Source organism: Leiobunum rupestre, chromosome 2 (assembly GCF_980474605.1).
Source record: "Leiobunum rupestre chromosome 2, qqLeiRupe1.1.hap1, whole genome shotgun sequence".
NCBI lineage: Eukaryota > Metazoa > Arthropoda > Arachnida > Opiliones > Sclerosomatidae > Leiobunum > Leiobunum rupestre.
In genome coordinates, this window is record NC_143385.1 from 54,118,050 (window position 1) to 54,143,741 (window position 25,692).

Consider the following 25,692-nt stretch of genomic DNA (forward strand, 5'->3'; position numbering starts at 1 on the left):
AGACGCAAATCTCGGACCCAATAGACTTTGGAGTAAACATAAAGACGCGAATCTCGGACCCAATAGACTTTGGAGTAAATATAAAGACGCGAATCTCGGACCCAATAGACTTTGGAGTAAACATAAAGACGCGAATCTCGGACCCAATAGACCTTCGAGTAAACATAAAGACGCGAATCTCGGACCCAATAGACCTTCGAGTAAACAAAAAGACGTGAATCTCGGACCCAATAGTCCTTCGAGTAAACATAAAGACGTGAATCTCGGACCCAATAGACCTTCGAGTAAACATAAAGACGCGAATCTTGGACCCAATAGACCTTCGAGTAAACATAAAGACGCGAATCTCGTACCCAATAGACCTTCAAGTAAACATAAAGACGTGAATATCAGACCAAATGGACCTTCAATTCAACAAAAAGACGCAAATCTCGAACCAAATAGACCTTCGAGTAAACATAAAGACGTAAATCTCGGACCAAATGGACCTTCAATTAAACATAAAGACGCGAATCTCTGACCCAATAGACTTTGGAGTAAACATAAAGACGCGAATCTCGGACCCAATAGACCTTCGAGTAAACATAAAAACGCGAATCTCGGACCCAATAGACCTTCAAGTAAACATAAAGACGTGAATATCAGACCAAATGGACCTTCAATTCAACAAAAAGACGCAAATCTCGAACCAAATAGACCTCCAATTAAACATAAAGACGCGAATATCGGACCAAATGGACCTTCAATTAAACATAAAGACGTGAATCTCGGACCCAATAGTCCTTCGAGTAAACATAGAGACGCGAGTCTCGGATCCAATAGACCTTCGAGTAAACCTAAAGACGCGAATCTCGGACCCAATAGACTTTGGAGTAAACATAAAGACGTGAATCTCGGACCAAATAGACCTTCGAGTAAACATAAAGACGTGAATCTCGGACCCAATAGACCTTCGAGTAAACATAAAGACGTGAATCTTGGACCCAATAGACCTTCGAGTAAACATAAAGACGTGAATCTTGGACCCAATAGACCTTCGAGTAAACATAAAGACGTGAATCTCGGACCCAATAGACCTTCGAGTAAACACAAAGATAAAAAGTTCTCAAGCGTGGTATTTTAAGACTAACTTTGTGATTTAAAAATATCATTTTAGCATTTATGGAGAACACTAATACAAAATCAGAATAGAAATCATACCTTTAATAAAACCATATACATTTAATTGATTAACGTATTAAGAATTTAAATATCAATAAAATATAGAAATCAATACCTTCTCGAGCGATTTTGGGCGTGCTCCCTAAAATAAAAAAATGCGCGAGCCTCTTACGCTAAAATAATATTAAGGCGCACGTGGAAGTTGTTAACAAGTTGAACAAGGCATAACATTTATTTATCTCAGCAAACAATTTAAGACGTCAACAATAGGCAAGATTTCAGTAAAGTGATTAACATACAGGGTGTTAACTAAAAAATGGACCAGGGCGAATATCTCAAAATGTGTTTTAGCTACGATTTTGAAATTTTAGGTTGTTATAGAGCGCTCAGGGAGTCACCCAAATGTGAAAATTTCAATGACCTTGAACCATGTCTTCAAGGTCATTCGAAAATTAACTTGAGAACCGTAAGAGCTACGAAGTTGGTTCCAATTAGAAAGTTGTTCCCCGTCACATTTTATGGTTAATTAGCTTTGACTCGATCTGATTTGCGAAATAGGAAGTCGAGAAATGTTAGGCCAAGAACAAGACGGTCGTTAAGTTGATAACGTGTAGAAGACGAGTTTTGGGAGCTGAAATTTTCAAACTTAAGACCCTCAACCACGATGAGGTTGTCTAACAAATTTCAGTACTCTAACAAGAGTACTTTTAAAGTTATCAGTTGAACATCGTCTTTAACACGTTATCAACTTAACGGCCTTCTTGATTTTGGCCTAACATTGCTCAACTTCCTATTTCGCAAATCAGATCGAGTCCAAGCTAGTTAACCATAAAATGCGACTGGGAACAACCTTCTAATTGGAACCAACTGCGTAGCTATTATCGTTCTCAAGTTAATTTTCGACCTTGAAGACATGGTTCAAGGTCATTGACATTTTCATAATTGGTTGACCCCCTGTGCGCTCTATAACAACCTAAATTTCAAAATCGTTGCTAAAACACATTTTGAGATATTCGCCCTGGTCCATTTTTTAGTTAACACCCTGTATAAATGTTTAATAGTTAATTTTCGTAAATAAATACTTGTTTTAAGCGCCATAAAATATTTTAGAATTCTGGACTTAAAATCTATCTCATGATGTACCCTAAATTACAAAACTAGAAATGTCTGCCAGCTGACACTATCTCTTTTAATTAATTTCTAGTTGGTAATTATCGAAACACAAATTAATACTAATTACTAATTAACTAAACACAAATTAATACTAATTACTAATTAACTAAACACAAATTAATACTAATTAATAAATAACTAAACACAAATTAATACTAATTACTAATTAACTAAACACAAATTATACTAATTAATAATTAACTAAATACCAATTAATTCTAATTAAAATTTAATTTAACACGAAACAATATTTATTAGTAATTAATTAAACACTTAGTAACCTTAATAAAATAATAATGAAGTGTTAATTAATTTTAATTAACCTTAATAAAATAATAATGAAGTGTTAATTAATAATAATTAACCTCTAATAAAATAATAATGAAGTGTTAATTAATAATAATTATGAATAATGAAGTGTTAATCAATAATTATTATTAATAATGAAGTGTTACTCAATAGTAATTATTAATACTGAAGTGTTAATCAATAATAATTAGTAATAATGAAGTGTTAATCAATAGTAATTATTTTAAGAAGTGTTAATTATTAATAATTTATAATAATGAAGTGTTACTCAATAATAATTATTAATAATGAAGTGTTAATCAATAATAATTATTAATAATGAAGTGTTAGGAGTTTCTTTAAAACTTACTAAAAAATCAATTCGAAATTTAATTTCATTATCTTATACCAAAGCTTAGTTCGCTCTAAATTAATGTACGGTTCGTTGGCGTGGGGAGGCTGTAGCGCCTATTTAAGATTTATTGTCGAAACAGTTCAAAATAAATTTATAGAATACTTACACACTAGTTTTTTAAAATGCCACATTTACAACTACAATAAATTACTAAAAGACTTGCAAATTAATCAATTATCTGTTACTCGCGAAAAATACGAGCTTATTTTCCTATATAAATTGTTTGAAAATCTGATCCCTATTCTTATATGATTACCTAATGTTATATAATTTATACCGAATAACCAATTATTTAATGTGTATCGACTAGCTGATACTGTAACAGCTGGTGTTGATTCTTTGCACAAGAAACAGATTTTTCATTTTTCATTTCATTAATCAATAATAAATATTTATAATGAAGTGTTAATAAATGACAATTAATAATAAAATGTTAATCAATAACAATTAATAATAAAATGTTAATCAATAACGATTAATAATAAAATGTTAATCAATATTAATAAATGACAAAATGTTAATCAATAACAATTAATAATAAAATGTTAATCAATAACGATTAATAATAAAATGTTAATCAATATTAATAAATGACAAAATGTTAATCAATAATAATTTTCAATTAAATGTTAATCATAATAATTATTAATGAAATATTAATCAATAATAATTTTTAATAAAATGTTAATCAATAATAATGATTAATAAAATGTTAATCGGTAATAATTATTAATAAAATGTTAATCAATAATAATTACTAATTATTAATAAAATGTTAATCAATAATAAATACTAATTATTAATAAAATGTTAATCAATAATAATTATTAATTATTAATAAAATGTTAGTCAATAATAATTATTAATTATTAATAAAATTTTAATCAATAATAATTATTATTTATTAATAAAATGTAAATCAATAATAATTATTAATTATTAATAAAATGTTAATCAATAATAACAAATAATAAAATGTTAATCAATAATAACAAATAATAAAATGTTAATCAATATTAGCAAATAAACAAATGTTAATCAATAATAACAAATAATAAAATGTTAATCAATATTAGCAAATAAACAAATGTTAATCAATATCAATAAATAGTTAAGCAATAATAATAAATAACTAATTCCACATTTCAGATTGCCCCAAATCTATTTATAGCAGGATAGTGTACGTAGTAAGTTGATCAGCAGAATTTTCGATCTCGCGCATTTAGCGGCGTAGCCTGAAATTCGTCAAGGGGGGGGGGTCGAAGTATGTGAATGTTAAGAGGGGGGTCAAGAAGGGGGTGAAAATTTAGTATAGTCAAAGGTAGACCCAAGGGGGGGGGGGGTTTGGACACGGAACCCCCCCTTGTCTACGCCACTGCGCGCATCAACGAAGAGCTCTGGAAGTCGCACACTAGCGCTTCTTTTCAAAAACACGAAATTAGGTGATCCACCATCTTTATAATACCATTAATCAACATACAATGACCGTATCAAAAATAACATAAATAACATAACACCAAAACTTATGACTCAGCTGATTTGCGCAATCAAGGTTTTGAACGGGAGAAATATCGTACTATCAAGGATGATAATATACTACTCAGTTCAGTTGCTAGTCCAAGTCCAAGTCCAAGGTTAGAGTGTTAGTGCCTAAAAGGGATCGGTACGCAAAATTGCAAAAAACCAATAGAAAGTGTCATACTTACGAGTATTATATTACTAATGATAATAATAATAGTAATAAATTGTGTTTTCGGCTCAAAGTACCGCGTAGTTTCTCAAATAAAATTTAGTTTTTTTTCCTGTAAAGTTGTTGGCCCTTTTTCCAAATATTTTTTCGTGTAGTTGAAAGTTCGCCCACAACAAGTTCTCAATAATAATAAAAGAAGATCCAGGGGCCCTTCCGCGAATAGCGGGGGTCGGAATATGATCCTCTACAATATCCCCTCTCGAATGACACCCTCGCCTTATTTTCCCTCTTAGGCGAACGAACGGACCAATGGCGTGGCTGCGAAACCCTCGACTTCCACCCCTTCTGGCGGAAATCGTTGGCGACTCGAGTGCACCGCTTCGAGGGCTCTCCAGTGAAGGCGAACTGTCAGGCGGAAGCTTTCGCCCGAATGGAGACCTTTTTAATTAACTGTCCGGCCGGAAACTGATCATTAGAAATTGGGTCTTCTTCCTGGACGCAGTGGGCAGGTTAGGGGGGTATTATTTTGACACATACGAATAAGATTTTGATGGTTTTCGCGACCGAAACGAGTCTAAAGCCACGTTCACACTTACCCCTAGAATCGCTTCGTTTAGATAACTAGTTTCCAAAACCAGCGTGAGAAATCGCTTCGTGTTGGTTCGGGAAGCAACTCGTCCAAGTCGGATCGCTTAGAATCGCTTTCAGAACTATAAGGCGGTTTAGTAAAATTGCTTGTAATTTCCAAAATAATGGGAATACAATTCTAAATTATGTCAAATAATATTACAGTATGTATAGTAAACATGATTAACTAATTGTTTTGGGATACATTTTAGTATTTTCAAAATTCTAGTCATAATTTGAAATAGCGTTAAGCCTTGGCTATAAGCGATCGGGGTGAAGCGATTATCGTCGGTCAAAACTGGCATTCAAACTGACCTAAACTGGGTTTTGGGTTCTAGTGTGAACGTGGCTTAAGTGGCGTTAAGGTCTACTACAGACCAAATAAGATTCATAAGAACGTTTTTTCTTAAATAAACTTATTAAAATATAAGCAAACGATACAAAAAATATTTTAAAATGCAAGTATAATTATTTATAAAGTCAAATTTACCGACGAGTAAAAACTAATAGCGTCTGCTTTAGCCACTACCTATCTAGGTCTCAATGGCGATCACAAGGGGGCGTAGCGATAGTTTTCGGTCGTGAATAATCACGGTTTTATCATTATTCAGATGAATCGGTGTTTCATTTCAAAAAAATTTAGCTTAGTCATTTTAATTACTAGCAACTAACTATACAATTTTTTTATGATAAATGCCCCAAAATAATCTTAAATATGACAAGAGGATTGTTGATGTATACAAAACCTAATTTATTAGAAATATTACATAAATGTTTTATAAATATATTTTTATAATCTTAGTAGATAGCGAAGGGCAGACCATTCTTCTTTCGACTGCGTACTTAATCAGATTTAATCCAATTTAATGTATTAAATCATATTAATCGTGAATAATATTTTGAACCGATTTAATCGCGATTGAAACTTTTAATCTTGATTTTATCACGATTGAATCTTTTAATCTTGATTTAATCTCGATTTAATCTGCATTTAGTGTCGATTTAATCTCGATTTAATCTAGATTTAATCTAGATTTAATCTTGATTTAATCTCCATTTAATCTCGATTTAATCTCCATTTAATCTCCATTTAATCTTGATTTAATCTCGATTTAATCTTTTAATCACAATTTCAAACGATCTAATTTTTGTAATACATTTTTTTAATCGCGATTTCAAACGATCTAATTTTTGTAATACATTTTTTTAATCGCGATTTCAAACGATCTAATTTTTGTAATACATTTTTTAATCGTGATTTAATCAGCTTAACTGTGATTTAATCGGCTTAATCGTGATTTAATCAGCTTAACTGTGATTTAATCGGCTTAATCGTGATTTAATCGAATTAATCACGAACTCAATTTTGTCGTCATTTATCCATTTATTGATAATAATCATGATTTTATCGGATTTAATCAATCAAGGTTGCTCTCTTAATCATCTAACAAGTAAGTGAACTGCCCCTCGGTAGATAGCATAAAAATTATGTTTCATTCATATTATTATGAAATTTTATATATTTGATGTACCTAATTTTACTCAATAATAGCTTAATATTATAATGAAAGTATCTCTAATGATTTGATGCTGGCTCTTCAGTCGCGTCGGAATTCCGGAAGACTTCAGTTTTAGGGATTTTGTTTTAAGGGGGCGGAGTTTACTATTAGAGCGCGAGGTGGTTTGGGATCAACGCTACAAATCCTCTCAACATCTGGAATCAAGACACATCCAGTTTAAATTCAATGCTGTTTGAATCGAAATAAAGTGGAATTTCATACATTGTAATTAGATTGCAATTGTGGATCTGCCCTGTTGGAACGGTTGGTTCTAAGCCCAAATTTCGGGTTGCTAAATATTTCTAGCGATAATATCAATTCCAAAAATAGTCTTGGATATTGAAGATTTCCATGAAAGATTTACCGATTTTATTTTATCGAAGCCATTATTTCCTTAACTTTTTTACTGATTACTAAAGATTTTCTCGATTGCTAAAGTTTGTTATGATTTAAAGATTTTATTTTGCCAATTTTCGATTGTTTTTTTATTTCACGGATTTCTTGAGACTTAGAAATATTTTTTATCGACCTCTTTTCATTTTAAGAAAAGGGTGAACGATTTCTTTCACCAGATATATGGACAGGTTGTCTACTCAGACAGAAAAACCTAAACCCCGTTTGCGGTGTTATATGCGTAAGTCGCATTTCCCGCACGGTATTGATGAGTCCCAACTAGGACGAAACCGCTCTATCGTTGGAATTTCTGGCTATTTAATTTTATTTAGTTTTTCTCTCGAATTTCTATTTGGTCCGAGATTCGCGTCTTTATGTTTATTCGAAGACCTATTGGTACGAGCATAAGTGGATCATTCTCTCTAAGTAGACAAAACGCTATGCTACCTATGACTAGAGTCTTTGTCCGGGTCGGTCTGGCAGCCCTTTACAACCGCCCTATACTGTGTATCAACTCAACTTCACTCTGAATTGATACTGCCGAATCTAACGTTTCTTACATCTCTTATGGTACGTTTCACGTCTGAAACGTGTCCCGAGGGCCGAGAGAGAGAAATTTTGGGGTTTGGCTCCTCGAATTTTTCCCCCAAAAAAACCTATACCATATTTGTTCAAGGTCAGTTTCAGGTAGAGTTTTGTTCAATAAACACCCCTTTAGTTGCCGTCTTGACCACTCGGTGGCGCCTCCGCCGAAACATTTTCAAAAAATTTCTCTTTGGAGTTTGCTCTCTATACAAGTTCTGACGTCACGAAACCCAGACTAAGATACACGACCGAGACCCGGAATTTGTATACTTAGAGAATGATCCACTTATGGTACGAGCTATTTGTTTTTAAATTTCTTCAAATTGGTTTAGGGTTTAGTTTTTTATCCCTTTTCATTATGGACTATTCAACCTATTCGTGTATTTTATTAATCTTTGCAATGCCGTCCATAGGTGGTTTTTATTTACTTAACTGTTTATATAGTGCTTGTGGAAAGGATGGAAAAGGTCCCCCTCTACAGTATGCAACGAGCGTTTCATTTTAACCAGGTAACTTTTTTTGACATATTAAGGCTTAGCAAAAACACAAAGTTCTGTTTACAGGTGAAAATTTTCCATAATTTCAACCCGCGTTAGGGCTTCGATACCGTCGTTGTAACTAGACCGCGACGCCGCAAAAGTTTGCCAGCGGCGGCGGCGCGATCACCGTGCGCCGATAGATATTTAACGGCGGCGTCGGCGTTTATATGAAATTTCGTAGATAATTAACTAATTTATTTGCACTAGCGAAGTAATAATTGAAATGTGACCAAGAAAGAACTATATTTTTGTTAAAGCTGCAAAGAGACTGATATCAGCGGAAAATCTGGTAGCCCTTTTAAAAATTATTATAACCGTCGGCGGCGAACCGAGAAAACATTGACAGCGGCGGCGCAAAAAAGATCGGCGTCGGCGGCGTCGGGGTCTAGTTGAAACGAGACCGGATCTCACAGGCGAGCTCTTATTTCGATATTTAGATTTTTTTTTGCATATTAGAGAAACAAAACCACGTAGTGTAGTACAAATCCCGTCATAACTCGGAATTGGTTCATCCTACGGAGCTGCGGTTGGTCTCATTCGACTCAGGGGCAACTGCCCGCTCTTGTCCCTAAAAACTATGTTGTCCACCCCGCATCGCTGCTGTCTCATCGGATCCTCAAAGTAGACACCCAAAAGGAATTTTTAAGCCTCATTGCAAGTTGGGACGAATTTTGGCAAATACGCGATTCAATTTTTCTCTCTATGCGTCTTGCGATATCCGTACTATTTTTAAAAACCGTGTCATCAACATCTTTAATACTAGAAAACGAAGTGTAAGGACCCAATAGACCTTTCTATAAAGTAATATTGGTTTTCTGGTTTAGATGTATCGGGCGCGTCACTCGCGACGTAGAAGTGACGTTTCACTATGAAAGCGAATAGACGCTAGAATAAACTCTGTCTCATTCAACTTGTTGAAAAATTCCACGCGCGTCTGGATATTTTAGCGTAAAAAGGGCTCGAACGATTTCGCGCGTGCTCCCTGAAATAAAAACAAATGCACGAGCCTTTGCCGCTAAAATATTAGCGCGTGGAACATTTTAACAAGTTGAACAAGCTTTTAATTAAAATTAAACGAGTCACCCTTTCTATAAAGGTCTAACCTTGAAAACTGAACTGAACTCCTACGTATCTCGTGACGAAAGCGATACATTAAAACAAGTTCGGCAAGCGTAATGACTTTATATAAATTTTGGGTGTACCTAGAACAATGTTTCTGGATTAAAAAAATGCGACCAACTCGAACATTTTGTTTGACGCAGTAGCTCTAGTAGGTATTACCGAAAAAGCCACTTATATTTGTAAAATTGTCATTTTAAAGTTTTTTTAATGAAGACGAAATTGCAACAGAAAGTATCTCAACGGTTTCTGATTAAATTTTTTTTTACCATAGTAAGAGGGGTAAAATGGTCATTTTGGAGCAATGGTTTCGGTAAAGAAGGCAGAATTGCGACCACGAATTCCAACATTTTCTACTTTCTTGGTCCAGAAAATACGTTAAAAAATAGGTTAAGATCATTTCAGCAATAAAACCCTATTCAGGGGTCAAATAGTATTTCCACTAATCAAAAAACACAACGCGCGCGCTTCTATTCAAATTTATTAGTACCGGAATCGTTTCGTAGATGTCGCGACCATCTCATGTCATAGCTGTAAACCGAATCCAAAACTAAAACCACTCGAGTGACTCGACTGCCGAGTTGTTAAAAACGTTTTTTTCTTGTTAACAACTTAACCTTTAAAAGGAACGTAGAGCAAAATTGACCTTCAAGGTCAATCAAAGCAGTTGAAAACTCACATTTCCAATTTAGTGTTTCTTATATGTCTAATAATTAAAATTTAAATATAAAATTGTAACGCCCGTTCAACTAATATGTAAAATTAAATAATTAAATAATATCAATATAAATTCTAAAATACCCATTTGCTTTGGGCCTTACTTAATCGTGTTCTTCTACTTTTAGGTGTTAACTTTGAAATTGGTTAGGTGCTACTTATTCGTATACGCTTTAAGTTCCTTGTTGGTGTTTCTTCACTTTTTCGTTTCAGGATCCTAGAAATATTTCTTTGCAAAGACTGACAATTTTCACACTTGGCCAAATAATTTTCACCTTTAACTGGGGCAATTTTTTTAAATAATACTGAACAGTCAATAGATTGAAATCTCAGAGTTGGAGTTGTCAATTTCAATAGCTTAGGATTGTTAAGATTAGTTAACTGTAGCTCATTGCTAGCGGCTTTTAAATCAGAGCAAAATACGAGAGCCTGAATTAAAGAGCAAGAGATCTATATTTTCTTTAATTTTTTACATCAACAATGCCACAATTTACGATATTACCAATTTTATCCGCTTTAAAAACCACTGACACGCACACTTTTCCAGTTTCACTAATTGTAACGCTTAAGGGGCCACATTCATCATCAAATATTCCACATACTTTTGGAGAAGTTATTTCTATGTCAAATTCACTCCTGATGAGTTCCTTTACCTGAAAAATATATCAAAATTAATTTCAGTTCTTTAAATCTCATTGGTAACTAAAAAGATTTATTCTAAGACATGAAATATTATAAAATATTGACCTTAAATCTTAATTGAATAATTTTACATTGAAAGTTAAATTTAGGTATTTGGGTGTCTTTAGAATTTCAATAACTTTTCCTATGACTGGTTTAGAATACGAGAAATCAATTTCAGTATTCACTGGAATAGTTTGTAAAGCACAGTCGGATGTTTTGACACTTCACTTGGAGGTTTTCGTTTGGTTGTTTCTTCTAATATTAAGTTACACTGTCAGGAGTGAATACTGTGTATGAATGGAATGCACTTCAGCTTGAGGAATGTCTTTTAGAGATGGTAAAATGTAGCACTAAGTTTTGGCATCCTTAACAACAGGCTTTTTAGTCTCGGCAGCTGACAATATCAAAGGCTTAGGGTTTTCTTTTACTAGTTTACTATTTTTCAAATCGTATGTATCTGTTGAAACGCTTTTAATACTTTTTCTAGTTACTTTCAAATTACACCCGACTGATTTTTCTAACTTTAAAACCGTATTTTGAAGATAGAAATTGGATTGAGTTGATTTGTTATTTGGGCGAAAACACACTGGACGCTCCGAACCCGCCATTTTAGAAATACCCAGCGTGCCTCGGGAGTAGCTAGAACCTACGATATTATAACGACCAATTATCTCCCTCTTTTTCGCGGTTTTTGATTTTTGACACAAGATGGCGCTTTTTTTCGCGCGAGTTACAACGTCACAGAATCTAAAGAGCGCAGTAAAGCGAAAGGTAGCGAACCAGACTCCTTTGTGATTCACTCCTGGTCTCACCTTTATAATAAAATAAGTCTCTACAACATTTTTCAGTCGGTGCTGTAGATTAAAATAAGGTCTCTCCCAAAGAGCGCTAACCTTAAAACTAAAAATTAAAAATAAATTAAAAAGAAAATAATATAGGCGAGTAGAGATGGACTAAATTTAAACATGTAAATCCAAGATGGCCGCCAAAACAACCCCAAATTTTTTTCCAAAAACCAGTTTTTGACCTTGGGAAAAGTCATCAAAATATTTTTGTTTTCAATCTCAAATTTCACCTTGAAGATGACCTTTGACCTCGACGCTTGACCCCTGTCCACAAACCCTAAGCTTTGGTCTAGCACCCCAAGTATTTGGTGGGGTCAAATATTACCGCCGATATCTCGGTCCAAGCTTGTCCGATCGTGTCCAAACTTGTTGGGGTGATAGACCGAGGCTTAGGGGTTGTGGACAGGGGTCAAGCGTCGAGGTCAAAGATCATCTTCAAGATGAAATTTGAGATTGAAAACAAAAATATTTTGATGACTTTTTCCAAGGTCAAAAACTGGTTTTTGGAAACAATTTAGGGGTCATTTTGGCGGCCATCTTGGCGGCCATCTTGGATTTACATGTTTAAATTTAGTCCATCTCTACTTAGGCGGGTTTCTTCATTGCCTTTTCTGTGGTGAAAAAAAAATGAAATATTATTTGGAAAGAAAAGATGCTTTTTCAGTTAGAGCCACAGATTTCGACAAATCCTTTCTCGTAATGTGTGTCTGATCTTCACGCTGCTGGAAAGCAATAGGTGGCTTTTCTGATGTATTAATGGGAAGTTTAATTGTCTTTACATTCTTCGATTCCTCTTTTAATCGCTTTTCTACTTGCAATAATTTAAAGTTTTTTATCTGAAATGCTAACCTTAAATCATTCACCTGCAGTTTCAAGTTTGAAAACTCATCTTTTAGTGCAGCATTTTGACGCCTCACACCTTCATCATTGTTTGCAGCTTCCATTACTGCAACGTTAACAACATCATTTTCTGTGGACGGTTCAGTACATGGAATCTACGCAACATGTTTCACTTCTTTTGTGGTTGGAACTTGGTAGGAAGTAAAGTCTCTTAAAACAATTGAGTTTCTAAAATTCCAAGAAAACTTAGAAGGGATTGCAGTCTTCTTCAGGTATCGTTTTCCATTAGGTGTCGGAGCTACAAAGTCAGTCTCTTCAAAATGATTGGAGCATACACATATACTTTTTATATCATTATATAAATAGTCTCTTCTGCGAATGGCTTTGAGCCATAGTGTTCTTATTTCTTTTTTCTCGGAACTTCATGGTATGATACCTTTAAAATAAAATCAAAATTAAAATTTGAAAAAATAAGGTTAGTTTCAAATCTTACTTTATCTCCAAGACCTCTCTGTTTACAATCCAGTACCCAGCAAAATCAACCCATAGAAAGCCGAGGGATGAGCTAAAATTTAGAATTTGTTGTCTAGTTAGTTACTTATAACCGAAATTTGAGGATAACTTCTAAAGCACACGTTTCTACCTAACTTATACTACAAAAAATTAAAATAAAAAGTGAAATCAAGAATGTATTTATTTATTCTCAGGGAGAATGAATATGTCGAGACGATCGACGGACACGTTGAGCCCCTAACGCCGTCACGCTAAGGGAGGGGGGGGGAGGGAAAAAGAAGGCGGTCTTATTTTTTGCGTCATCGCAGCAGCGTTAATCGCGTCGGAAAACGTAATTTTTAAGAACCAATGAGATTGCAGTATTATTTGATTTTATTAAAGCGGAGGAGCATACCGGGGGGCCCAACGGGTGGATTTGGAGAAACGCTAAAAATAATCTCAACATATTCATTCTCCCTGAGAATAAATAAATACATTCTTGGTGAAATATCTCTAAAGAAAGTATTATATTAAACCGTAGAAAACAAAACAATGCGGAGATTTAAAAAATCGCCAACGAACTGAATAATTTCCTGCAGAAGGGGAGGAATTCAATTTCATGACCGATGGCTCCATATCGGGATAGAAAATTGCATTAAAATCAATCCGAATTTCCTTCACAGTAAACCCACCTATTTAAAGTGTTGGTTGCACGAAAAATCGATAGTAATAAAAACGAATGAATGCGGGCTTGTTTTGAAGCCCAGGACGTTCTCTTTCCAAAAATGTCATTGTCGAAACAAATTTCCAAGCCTAAGTGTATTAACTTTGAGTCCGAAACTGACCTTTTTCGCTCCCCAAAATCCTGAAATTTTCGGCGAATTTTTATCCTCCGTAGCACGAGCAATTTGGGGCAAATCAAAGCTGTAGTTTTATTCCTAAAATAGAAGGAACTGAAGTGGAAGGATTCTGTTTACTTGTAGAAGTTTTCAAACCAGAGGTTTTTAATCATAATATTAGGCTTATTATCGAAATAAAATAAAAAAATTTACGCGCGCGCGACCCGACGTTTTAAGAAGAATTTACAAGGAGCCTTCGGTTTCATATCGTTTTTCTACTACGTAGGCTTGTGTATGCCTATTTCAATTACTACTGCGTAGGATTTTTTTCCTGGGTGTTAAATCAACCTGCTTTTAATCCCATATGTAAAGAAATGTATTACAGACAATTAGCCAATGATAAGCTTTGCATTTTCTGACGTCATGGGTGCCGAGAAGTCTGGAAATTCGCCGAAAAACTCGATTTCCACCATTTCGACTTCTTTTTATAATAATTCAAAGACCACTTAACCGATTTTGATGAAATTTTCTGTACTTGCTATAAAATGTTTGCTCTTTCTGATGAATCATTAATTAGCCACAGCTAAAATTTCGTGCAACCAACACTTTAAACTATTTGCCAGAGAGTTTCAAAACGTTTTTGAATATTCTAGTAACTGGAAATGGGAAGGGAAAAGATAGAAAAGTTGCCACATTAGGACAAGCTATTATACAAGCTATACGACCTAGAGTGGTATTTACACCATTGTAATTGCGGATAGGGATTTTATTGCACCGCAATACAAACTCAAGATTTAAAGTCGAAACTTTGCGCAGTCAATATCAACCCCCTTTGACTGCGTCGTAATTATCAGTGTAAATAACGGGTAGGCCTGATCATATATTGAAGGGGTGAATCACGGGGAAACCATGACGTAAGCGCGCTATTGGTTGTGTACACATTTCATTGGACGAACCTTTACGCTGAACATTTTACGGAACAAGGGTGGGGGTGAACAGATTAAAACATTTCCCCTTCCAACGGCAGCAGGCGCTAAGTCGTCTAGGAACAAGTTTTATTGATTTATTTCGTGAATACTACTTCTGGTTTTCATGAATGTGTGTTTTGAGATTGACTGTTCTAAATGGATAAAAGAAACTACCAAAGTGGAGTGGCTAATCGTAAATTGTAATCAAAAAGATAAAGTCATCTTTAGAAGGTGTAAAACCGTTAACATCTTTGAGATTTGAATTGACAACAGTTCTGCAGCCTTCAACAAGTTTGAATACTCACACTTTACCAGTGGATAATAATGGTTCAGTGGCAGAGGCTACAGAAACGATTGAAGAACAAGATCAGGGGTTAAACAATAATAGTTGATTTTATAAAATGTCTTTACGCTTGCCCAACTTGTTGAAATGTTGCCCTGGAATAGTTCAGCCAATGCCTAAGAATGAGTTCATAAGCTCTTTAGTGGGAGAGAAAACGGATCCACAGCTGAAGCGGGGAGGCAACATTTCAACAAGATGGCCAAGGTTATTTTATAAAAAGAACTATTCAAGAAAATGAACTAAAAAAACGGCGAACAAGATGTTTAACGTACTACTTACGTAAAAACAATCGAACAATCCGTCTGTAGTTATGTATTTGGTACCAACCCAGCTGATTGGAAAGTAAGTGAAAATCTAATAACTTATTTACTACACAAAAAAGTATTTCCCAAAATTTAAATTTCGATTCCGCGGATTTCGTTAAATCCACATCGCAATCAATAAGCGGAAAACAACGATTTATTTCTAAATCAATGTTTAAAAGAAATCTACAAAATGGAGAAGAGGTAGATCGGTTTTGGCTAATTTTATCACGGAAAAACACAGTGGTGTATTGTGTCGTTGCAAATTGTTTTCTTCTAATTTCGATCAATTTCATAGTGGATTTAACGAGTGGAAGAATGCTTCCGCTAGGATATCAACTCACGAAAGTAGCACTGACCATTGTAAATCAATTAAAAATGGTCAGATCGATCTCGAAAAGGATGTTTGAAAATGCATTATCTATAAACTATGAACGGGAATTTAAATATTGGCAACACCCATTAAAACGAGTTATAGATGTTATTTTGTTCCTTGCTCAACGAGGACCAGCGTTGCCAGACGTACGATAATTATCGCACAGTGCGATAATTTAATCAACATTTTTAGGGCGTACTATAATTTTCATGGCGTACGATATCGTACCATTATTTCGATAATTCTGCCTCAACGTACTATAATGTACGATAATCTTTAGATTTTTTTAAAAACCTACGAACGATTTATATTTTATTATAAATTTATATAACTTTTCTATTTAAAATGAATGATATACATTTTCTGTGCGCGTAGTCCAGAGTGTGAGTTTATTACTCCTAGCTATTACCGCATTTTTTAAAACATTTTTAAACATATTAAGTTCAGTTAATAATGATAATAGACATTTTGTTTATTTCCCTGAATTAAAATTCCTGTAGTGCTTTAAAAAATCATCTAAATTCAACGTATTTATGTATGAATTAAAATTTATCGCCAAAAAGAAATATACGATAATTTTCCAGGAAAATCGATAATTTTTTGGCCTAGATACGATAATTTCAGATTTTTGATATGGCAACGTTGACGAGGACTCGCACTTCGGGGAGATAATGAACTCTTTAGTTCAGTTGGAAATGGAAATTATCTCGGAATTTTGGAGCTGTTGCCAAAATACGATTGTTTTTTGGCAAACCAAATTCAAAAATATGGTAATTGTGGTCGTGGCACACAGTCATACTTATCATCAACTATTTACGAGGAATTAATTCAACTAATAGGAGATCACATAATTCAGCGAATTTTAGAAGAAATAAAAAAGTTAAACATTTTGGAATTATTGTCGACTCAACTCCAGATTTACAACATGTTGATCAACTCACTTGAGTGGTTGTAGAGAGGTTCCTGAAATTCATTCCCATATCATCACACAAAGGGAAAGACTTATCAGATACCGTTTTAAGTTATTTATCTGACAATGAGAGTACCCAAGGTGTTTATTGCCGATTTTGTTCAAAGTCGGGCGTAATATAGACCTATATGAGGTATGAAATTTCCTATTCGATTTGCCATGGCAACCGAAAATGTTTTTGATCACTTAAAACTAAAATCAGATTTTTTTCCTTATTTTACCCAAAAATTGTTTCAATTTTACCCCAAAAATGTTCCAATTTACCCAAACTTTATGAAATTTACCTAAATGTGGTCCAAATTACCCATTTCGTGATTTTAAAATTTTTCTAAAATATTCGTACCCTGTGAAACCGAGAAAATCTCATGCTTTTTTAAATGGAGATTTTTTAGTTTTAAGTCGTCAAAAACATTTTCGGTTGTCATGGCAAATCGAATGGGTAGTGCAACGTCTCCTTTTGGGAAATTTCATATCTCATATAGGTCTACATTACGGCCGACTTTGAACAAAATCAGCAATAAACACCTCGGGTACTCTCCTTGTGAGTGTGGTCTGGACATTCTGAACTGTCGTTTCGAAAGCTATGACAACGCACCTAATAAGTCCGGTATATATAATGGAGTACAAAACAAAATCAAAGAGGACAATCATTTGGCCGAATATGCGCCCTGCAGCACTCACTCTCTTCCTCTCGAAGGCCAGTGTTTGCACAGACGCTGTATCGTTTTTCGGAATTGTTCAAAAGGTGTACAGTTTCCTATCGAGATCTAACCTTCTCGTAGAAACATTCAAATCAAAAAATTCCAAAGCTAAAATAATTCTAGTCAAATCACTCTCAAAAACAAGGTGGTCTGCTAGACAAGATGCTACTAACGGACTTAAAATTAATTACGTTGGAGTAATCGATACCCTGAAAATTTTACTAGACGATGTTGAACAACAAAGTAACACTCGAAATGAAGCTAAAAATCTCATATCTAAACTTTTAGAATTTGAAACGATTTTTATGTGCATATTTTAGAATGATATTGTAGAACGTATGAATTATGTAAGCCAGTTATTGCAAACCGAAGGACTTCATCTTAAGGTCGTTGTGCACCATCTAAAATCCCTAGCAGAGTTCCTTCGTGTGGTTCGCGATGATTTTATCCGCTTTGAGGAAGCGGCCAAAAGTTTGTTCATGACAACTCGGATAGACTGAAATGAAGAGGTAAATCAGCTGCTATATCGTACTGAGGGGAAACGAAAACACAAAGGTAAACCACGATGTGACGAAACATCAAATTTGGAACATAACTTTACCCCACAAGAAAAGTTTAATTTTTTTTTGTTACGTGTGACAGCCTCATTACCGAATTAGGCAAACGTGCTATTGCCTACAACAGTGTGCACAAAACATTTTCTTTTATATTTGACTTCCTTAACGAAGACTTAGCTAGTAAGTGAAACTTATCCCGCAGTTTCATTGAAAAATATCAAAATTACATTCATTTTCACGAACAAGTTAAGGAAGATGCTCAAAACCTCGAAGAACTAACCGAGCTTGAAAGAAATTAAAAAAAATTAGATATCATGAAAGGAATATTAAGATAATAATGTTTTCAAAATGTGTCCATAGCAATGAGAATCTATCATTCATTACCATGCTCTGTCGGCGAAGGTTAACGATCATTTTCAAAACTGGTTCACATAAAAAATGAGTAAAGAATCAAGAACGTCGTAATTGTATTGAGCCTGATTTGTAATGACAATTATTTTATCAAAGATATAGATTTTTTTGTAATTATTGAGAGATTTGAAGCTGCAAAAATTAGAAAAGTTCAAGTTCAAGTTCAAGTTCAAGTTCGTTTATTGTTAATTATTTGATTTTACATTGTTGAGAGTTGCAAGGGCCAAGTCAACAGTGACTTATAGTAAACATCTGAAACGTAAAAAAATCATTCCTCCAATTATAATTTATTCCTTTAAGTTATTCCTAGGACATTTTTTGGGTTCTAGTTACGTGGTCGTATACACCGTGTGAAAATCAATCACGTTTGTAAGTGCTTCGCTTTAGACGGGGAAAATACAGAAAACTCAGATCGAGTTAAAAAAAGAGGGGGGGGGGGGGGAGGTAAAAAACGTTTTCCACATACAAACATGGAAATCAGTGAAAACCTGGAAATATCAGGGAAATTGATTTAAAGCAAAAAAGTCAGGGAAAATGAAAATTTTCCAGAAAAATCAGTGAAATTAAGGAAAATAACTATGAGAGCCCAAAGTTCGTAACTATCAACGCCATTAGACTTAGGTTTAATAGTTGTTACAATATTATTTTAAAACATTTAGCCATTAACAAAAGAGAGGATATAGTTTAGAGAAACTTCCATATAGTCCCGCTTTTCGCGAAGTGGCTCCTAACATGGACGAATTACTGAAGGACACTTCTCTGGCTGCTTTCTGTTAGAGATAGTGTGGCCATGCTTCTACCCATTCAAGGTTCGTAAATCGTGCAAGCTACCCATTGAGCTGGGAATATTAATCTAGAGGTCCAATCAAAACGTCGGATTTCAGTATTTCGCGAAACAAGTTTTTAAGAATTAAGAATACTGCCGTCTGCTCCCAAATGACGAGAAAACTTTCGGCCGTATTCTGCACGACCCCGCAAGTAAGAAGGGAAACTCCTACTTACTTCGGCGCTACCATTCGACGAGAGCTCACTGATTTCCCTCTTCTTTCCCCTCTTGCTTGGCCAATTGAAGGGCTGCTTTAGTGTGACGTATTGCTTGTTTTGAATTCCTAACTTCCGGTTAAAATTTTCCGTCATTTTTAATATCATTTGTAAAGTGAATTTTGCCGAAACTGCAATGGGAGTTATTGCTGCTCTCGTGGGAATTGAAGCGATAGGCTTAGCGGAAGAAGTAGAACTTTTTAACGAAGGTAGCATGGAATTGTTCAATGTTGAGCTAAGCGCATCATTGGAGAAGCAGGTATTTAATATGTACGTTACAATCGTTAAACATATGGTTTTAATTTACGTTATCTTTTACAGTTAAGGCTCTTTTCAACGTGTTTTGTCTAGTTACCACGAAACTGGGCTACGTTCAGTAACGCTCATCAACACATGCGGCTTTCCAGTACAAAATTATAAAATTGAAGAGCCAATGGTACAATATTCTTTGTAAATTATGATTATATTATTGATTTGGCAATACAAATATTTTTATTTGCAGATGCATACTACCGAATGAACTCTGCACAAATCAATAATACACATTCGCATGTATATTTGGGTGATATCTTTGCACGTTGGCTTAGTGTCCTAATCCACAAGGGCTGGGGCTTAAAAATACGTCAATACGAATGATATTTACTTTAATGTTATTTATTTACTGTTAGGGCCGATGTGTCGATGGAATATACTTTTTCGAACTTTGAAAAATTTCCCCCGTCCTGTTGCCATTGGCAAGAATATTTTTCAATCACGAGCACTAAAATCAGTTAATTCATTAGCATTATACTTAAAGGTAATATTTATTTTATCACAATTGCTTTTTACTTAAAAATTTTACCCTACTCCAGAAGCTTCATAAAACTTCCGAACGTCTCACTCCCTCTGGATGCAGTCAGATTGAAAAGGCTGATTATTATTAACAATTATCTCCTCGCATCATTACAACTCTTTATATATTGCAGATTTTTCACAGAAAGCCCCTATTCAGATGTAAATACTACAAGGTACTGCTCCGTACGACACTTATGCAATAATATGTACAAGTGTTTTCTTTTAAGTGGTTAATTTTTAAGTATGTCTGGATATTATCCGCCACCAGTATTGTTATTTCTTGCATCAGTTTTTAGGTTGTTCCATTATTTTAAAATCAGATGAGGAAATTTTGGGAGCTAGCAAAGCAGATTAACCACGAGTGCAACTGTTTCCCATCGATTATTCTGCTTATAGTTATGAGCACTGCTTTTATGCCGCTGAAGCTCTTCACATTTGGGTTCCTTAAGATGGGGAATAGAAGCTTCCACTTCCTCCACAGTATATGAAGGGTCTTCATCACCCATTTTTTAACAATTGCTTAGTGCTTACGAAAATATTTCACAAAACCGAATAGAGTCAAATATTTATTTCACAAATTTCTACACATTTTCCAAACAATATTAAAAAACTTTATTTATTTGTGTGAATGGGTGAACAGTTATTTCCATAAGTGGATTTAAGAGCCATCCCTATTTGAAAACAGCCAATTATAGCAACATAAAAGGTGTAATTATCAACACCGCCTACATTTGGCTGTTGGAACAGAGCTCCAGCCGCTTAGTAGCTACTGATAATACAATCACTAGCTCCCTACTCCTACAGGTTCCCATTTCGATATGGCTTATAGGTGCATAATTTTATATGTTCTACAGGTTCATATTTCTTGCTAGAATTTAGTTCCATAAAGTAAACGAACTATTCGTCACTTGTTGGTAACTTCACGAAGCTCTTCTTCCGTTTTTCCCGCGCAACTGAGTGCTCAAAGTTGGCAGTTTTTTTATGTAAATTTTATTCAATAAATTGTACACTAAAGCTGAATATGTAATAAAAATATTGTAAAAAATAATTATATTATTTTTCTGTTTTAATTTCAAACAAGATTCAGATTACTATGGAAGGCTATTTTTAATTATTGTTATTATCCTAAAAGATGTTGTTCTAAAGTTAATGAAATTTAAAGTAGATGGCATTGTTTTAGGGCTATTACGTTTTGGTTTGTAAGAAGATGGCATTACAAAAGTTTTGAATAAAAAATGAAAAATAGATGGCATTACAAAAGTTTTGAATAAAAAATTAAAAATAGATGGCATTGCAAATTATCATGCCTAAAATATCACTAGATGACACTGTACGCTTAATTTTGGAGTAGAGGGCGTTTTAACGTTATTTCCGGCACATGGGTCATCAAGAGTCACATCACACTAGTGACGTCGCTGCAGCCCTTCAATTGGCAAAGCAAGAGGGGAAGAAGAGGGAAATCAGTGAGCTCTCGTCGAATGGTAGGGCCGAAGTAAGTAGGCGTTTCCCTTCTTACTTGCGGGGTCATGCAGAATACGGCAGTTTATCATTCTACCCGTGGCGCCGTCTATCTCTCAATGGTTCGTTCAAATAAGACGCGTTTTCCGGCAATTTTTTTTTTAAATAATGGATGGCGCCACGGGTCATATGCTAACGTGTCTCGTAATTTTCAAAAACTTGTTTCGCGGGGAGCAGATTTGATTGGATCTCTAGAATAATATTCCCAACTCAATGCTTCTACCTCGCTATCTCCAAAGTTTTGACTTCTGTGTTGAGGCAGATATATCTCACTGGGGGGGGGTCACGTGTTCGGAGGGTAAAAACGGACTTTTCATGGGATCACTAGCGAAACACTGTTGCCCTCTATTGGCGAATTTCGGAACTATTATAAATAAAGTATTGGATTCATACGTTCAATCTTGACTATATTATATTATATTATAAAGTGTAACAGTAATGCTTTAACATTTTAGAGACCCCTATTGTTTTAAAAAGTACACCTGGAAAATACTCGAAACTATTCTGGAAAACCTGGAAATATCAGAGGAAATGGTTTTTGAAATATTTGATGGACCCTGTACAAAATGCGAGGCCAAATGGTCATTCAGTTTCGATTTTGTAAACTCTACAAAATGTGTTTGGTTAGCTACCCCATGCCTCCCCCTGGCTCCGCTACTGCTGCTAAGGGGCCCCCCGATAGTCTAGTGCCTAGAGGCCCCCCAAGGGTCTTAATCCGGCACTGCCGCACTGGTGTGAGGTATCGTGCTGCAGAGGGCAGAGTGGTACCGGGGAATCGAAAATACGGTATTGTTAACTCGGGCTCGGACTCGGTTTTAGATTAACTACAATTATACATGTTCATTTCTACAAATTATTAAAAAATAACTCTTAAATATCGCCTTATTTGCGTATCAAAAGATCAACAATTAAGACGTTCAATATACTTACACGTACCTTATTTTGTCTTGAAAAAATAGTTTTTGGCCTAAGAAGTTGAAACGCAAAATAACGCCAAGTATTTGGGTTTGAATTTTCGCCGCCAGGTGTAGCGCCAGCACCAGCAGCACCTTAGTCAGCGATTTGCGACCTATCCTAACTTTTAAAATCGCGCAATTTAGGCTTAGGTCTCGTATAACTGGAACGCGCCGCGCGTGCCAAACAAATCTTTACGCTTTATCAACAATTCAATTTATAAAGCACATATGAATATAAAACTAGATATTTTGAGTAATTTCCCGTCGGTTACTATTCTAGGCCAATCTGTTGAAGAGATTAGTAATATACGTCGGAACCAGAAATCTGGGTCCTCGACCGTCGAAAATAAAATTAAGATATCAAAGATTTGTAACATTTGGTCATTTTATTTCGCCTTCCCTCCGCAGACCGCACGTGGAGCAAGCGCGCGCAGGGAACAGAGCGCTGTTATAGCGTGAACAACTTGTGATTAAAGTCCTAAAACGTCACCGGGAAACAAAATCACAGATCGCTTGGCGCGTATATTTGGCTCGTTTAAAAATTAATTTTTCGTCATTAAAAAAAGATACAATTTTACGACTGATATTTTTGAGTTTATTTAAACATGATCTTTCAAATAAATCCAAATCTTACCCAACCTGAACTTTTCCTTTAAAAAACTAGCTACAAATAAGAAATATATGAACAATTTTATTTTTTTATATATATTCAATTAAATATATACGTTACATGTACTTACTTTTTAACAATAAATATCTATATACGAAAATAGTGATTATCAATTATATTTAAAAGCACTTGTTATCTTCTAATATGTAAGATATCATTGAAATTTGTTGAGAATAAAAAAACTTCGTTAAATTTGCATATATGAAATTTTTAATTAAAAACGCATTAAGCCTTGTCTTACTCGGTTTCGATCTGCTTAGCAGATCATCTTCTCTGAATATATATGTATATTGTAGGTATTCGGAGCCTGACTCCTAGCTTTAATAGACTTCTCAATACCGCCATCGTTTCAGACATCTTTCATTTTACTGGAGGGGGAAGACATTTTCTTGAGTTTACCCTTCCGATGGTGGCAGGCGCTATAGCGTCTAGCCAATGAGAAATGTACACGCGAAAATGGGCGTCGTTCTCCTTATGTGGGGTGTGGTTGTTGTTTCGGGCTTGATTGCCAGAACTTTAATATCATTTCTGGCAGTAAAATGAATAACTGTCGGTAGCACAAACTCTATATTAAAATTATTTTACGGTTACTCAAACAATGCATCGCGATGATGAGTTGGCGAGCGAGTACTTACCATATTTTAACAAACATTTAGATGGCGCTAGCAGTTTGATCTCTGTAAGTTAACTTCGTCCTGAGCACCGGTATGCTGCGGGTGTAATACTCTTATAGGCGCCCAGTAGCTACAATCAGATTAATTTTATTTTACAGTGTGATTTGTTTATTTCGAATTTGATTAATATATAAAATTGGATTAAATATTATTTATTTTTAGTATTCATACCTTTCCCTAATGATACAATAAAATAATTTTTTTCCTAAATAATATATAATTAGGTTTATTTGTTTCGAGTAATAGTATTAATATAACTAAATCCATTTAGAAAGGAATATAATTTAGGTTTTTCCACTAGTCCCATTTCGAACCACAAAAGCAAAAGTTAGAACTACATTTGGAAATATGGTTGTCATGGATTAAACTACAATAATGGTTCGAATGTTCGCAATCTTCGTTGCTTTGACATTGACAACGGCATTTATTCCCGGCAGTCGATCCTGGTGGTGGAACACAGAGGAGCTTATTCTTTCCAACGCAACTCTTATTCTTGTCTACGCATACCGCGTTTAGGTTTTTCCAGCCACAACCTTAAAAAGAAAGGAAAAGAAAAGACATTCAGTTAAAAGACCAAAACGTTGCTATGAAGATCGGAAAAATTCGTGTTAGGTCTAACCATAAATGTATAATATTGTAAAATAAGTATGGAACTTTTTTCTGTAAATGCAAAACATTTGTTCAGAGCTATTCGCAAGACTGCATTACGGGCGTCGTCGCCGTTTTGCGCTCGCTCACTCTCGCGAAACACGTAGCCTTTGACAGATCCTCGCTAGGGGGAGATTTAATTATTGTAATGACGTCACTCCGTTACTAGCTCTCAGCAAAATATTCCCCAAAGTGACAAACTTAAGGAACAATATCATAGACTTATGGCCTGACGGAAATTTTTGCGTCAAGGAGAAAAAATTGTCTTAAGCCTAACCACGCTCACCATCACGTCGTTTGTTCGTTTTCAAAAATTATAATAAGGGAAAAATTGCCTTTATAATCAACCTAGACGACTTGGTTTGGCTTGACTTAAAGTTTGTAAGCGAAGTGGAGAAAACGCTTCGCTTTGGGTAAGTCTGTACCGGTGACGAACAATAACATATACTTGATTTGCCTGGACTACATTGAAAGTGTGGGCAAGTTGAAGTTTTTAACCGACAAAAATGTTGGAGGGGGGAATTATATTACGTTCCCCTCCCAGCTAAGAAATGGGCTGGGGTGAGCCCTGTCATTATTTTCAATTACCGCTATTCGGTCCTACTTCGAGTGCTGCCATAATACCACCGACCATCGATAAGACCAAAAGAACGGATAATTTCACTTGTGGCATCTTGAACAATTGTATCTGAAAAGGGAAATCATTATCACTTTAGATATAACTATCCAAAACGGATATCGCTTTTGAAAAAATTCT

At 34.9% G+C, this 25,692-nt stretch overlaps 2 protein-coding genes across 2 annotated transcripts in view; one reads left to right on the forward strand and one right to left on the reverse strand.

Annotated features, from left to right (window-relative positions):
* The window catches only part of LOC149958410 (ras-related and estrogen-regulated growth inhibitor-like protein), a 319,784-nt gene that overhangs the window by 21,661 nt on the left and 272,431 nt on the right, over positions 1–25,692 (forward strand). The window lies entirely within an intron of this gene.
* Positions 24,424–25,692, reverse strand: part of LOC149958411 (uncharacterized) — a 218,509-nt gene continuing 217,240 nt past the window's right edge. The window contains exons 2-3 of the mRNA XM_090164952.1: positions 25,524–25,623; positions 24,424–24,820 (exon numbers count right to left, since the gene is read on the reverse strand). Coding sequence (XP_090021078.1) covers positions 24,585–24,820; positions 25,524–25,608 — 321 coding nt within the window. The 5' untranslated portion in view covers positions 25,609–25,623 and the 3' untranslated portion in view covers positions 24,424–24,584. The remainder of the gene's footprint in view (positions 24,821–25,523; positions 25,624–25,692) is intronic.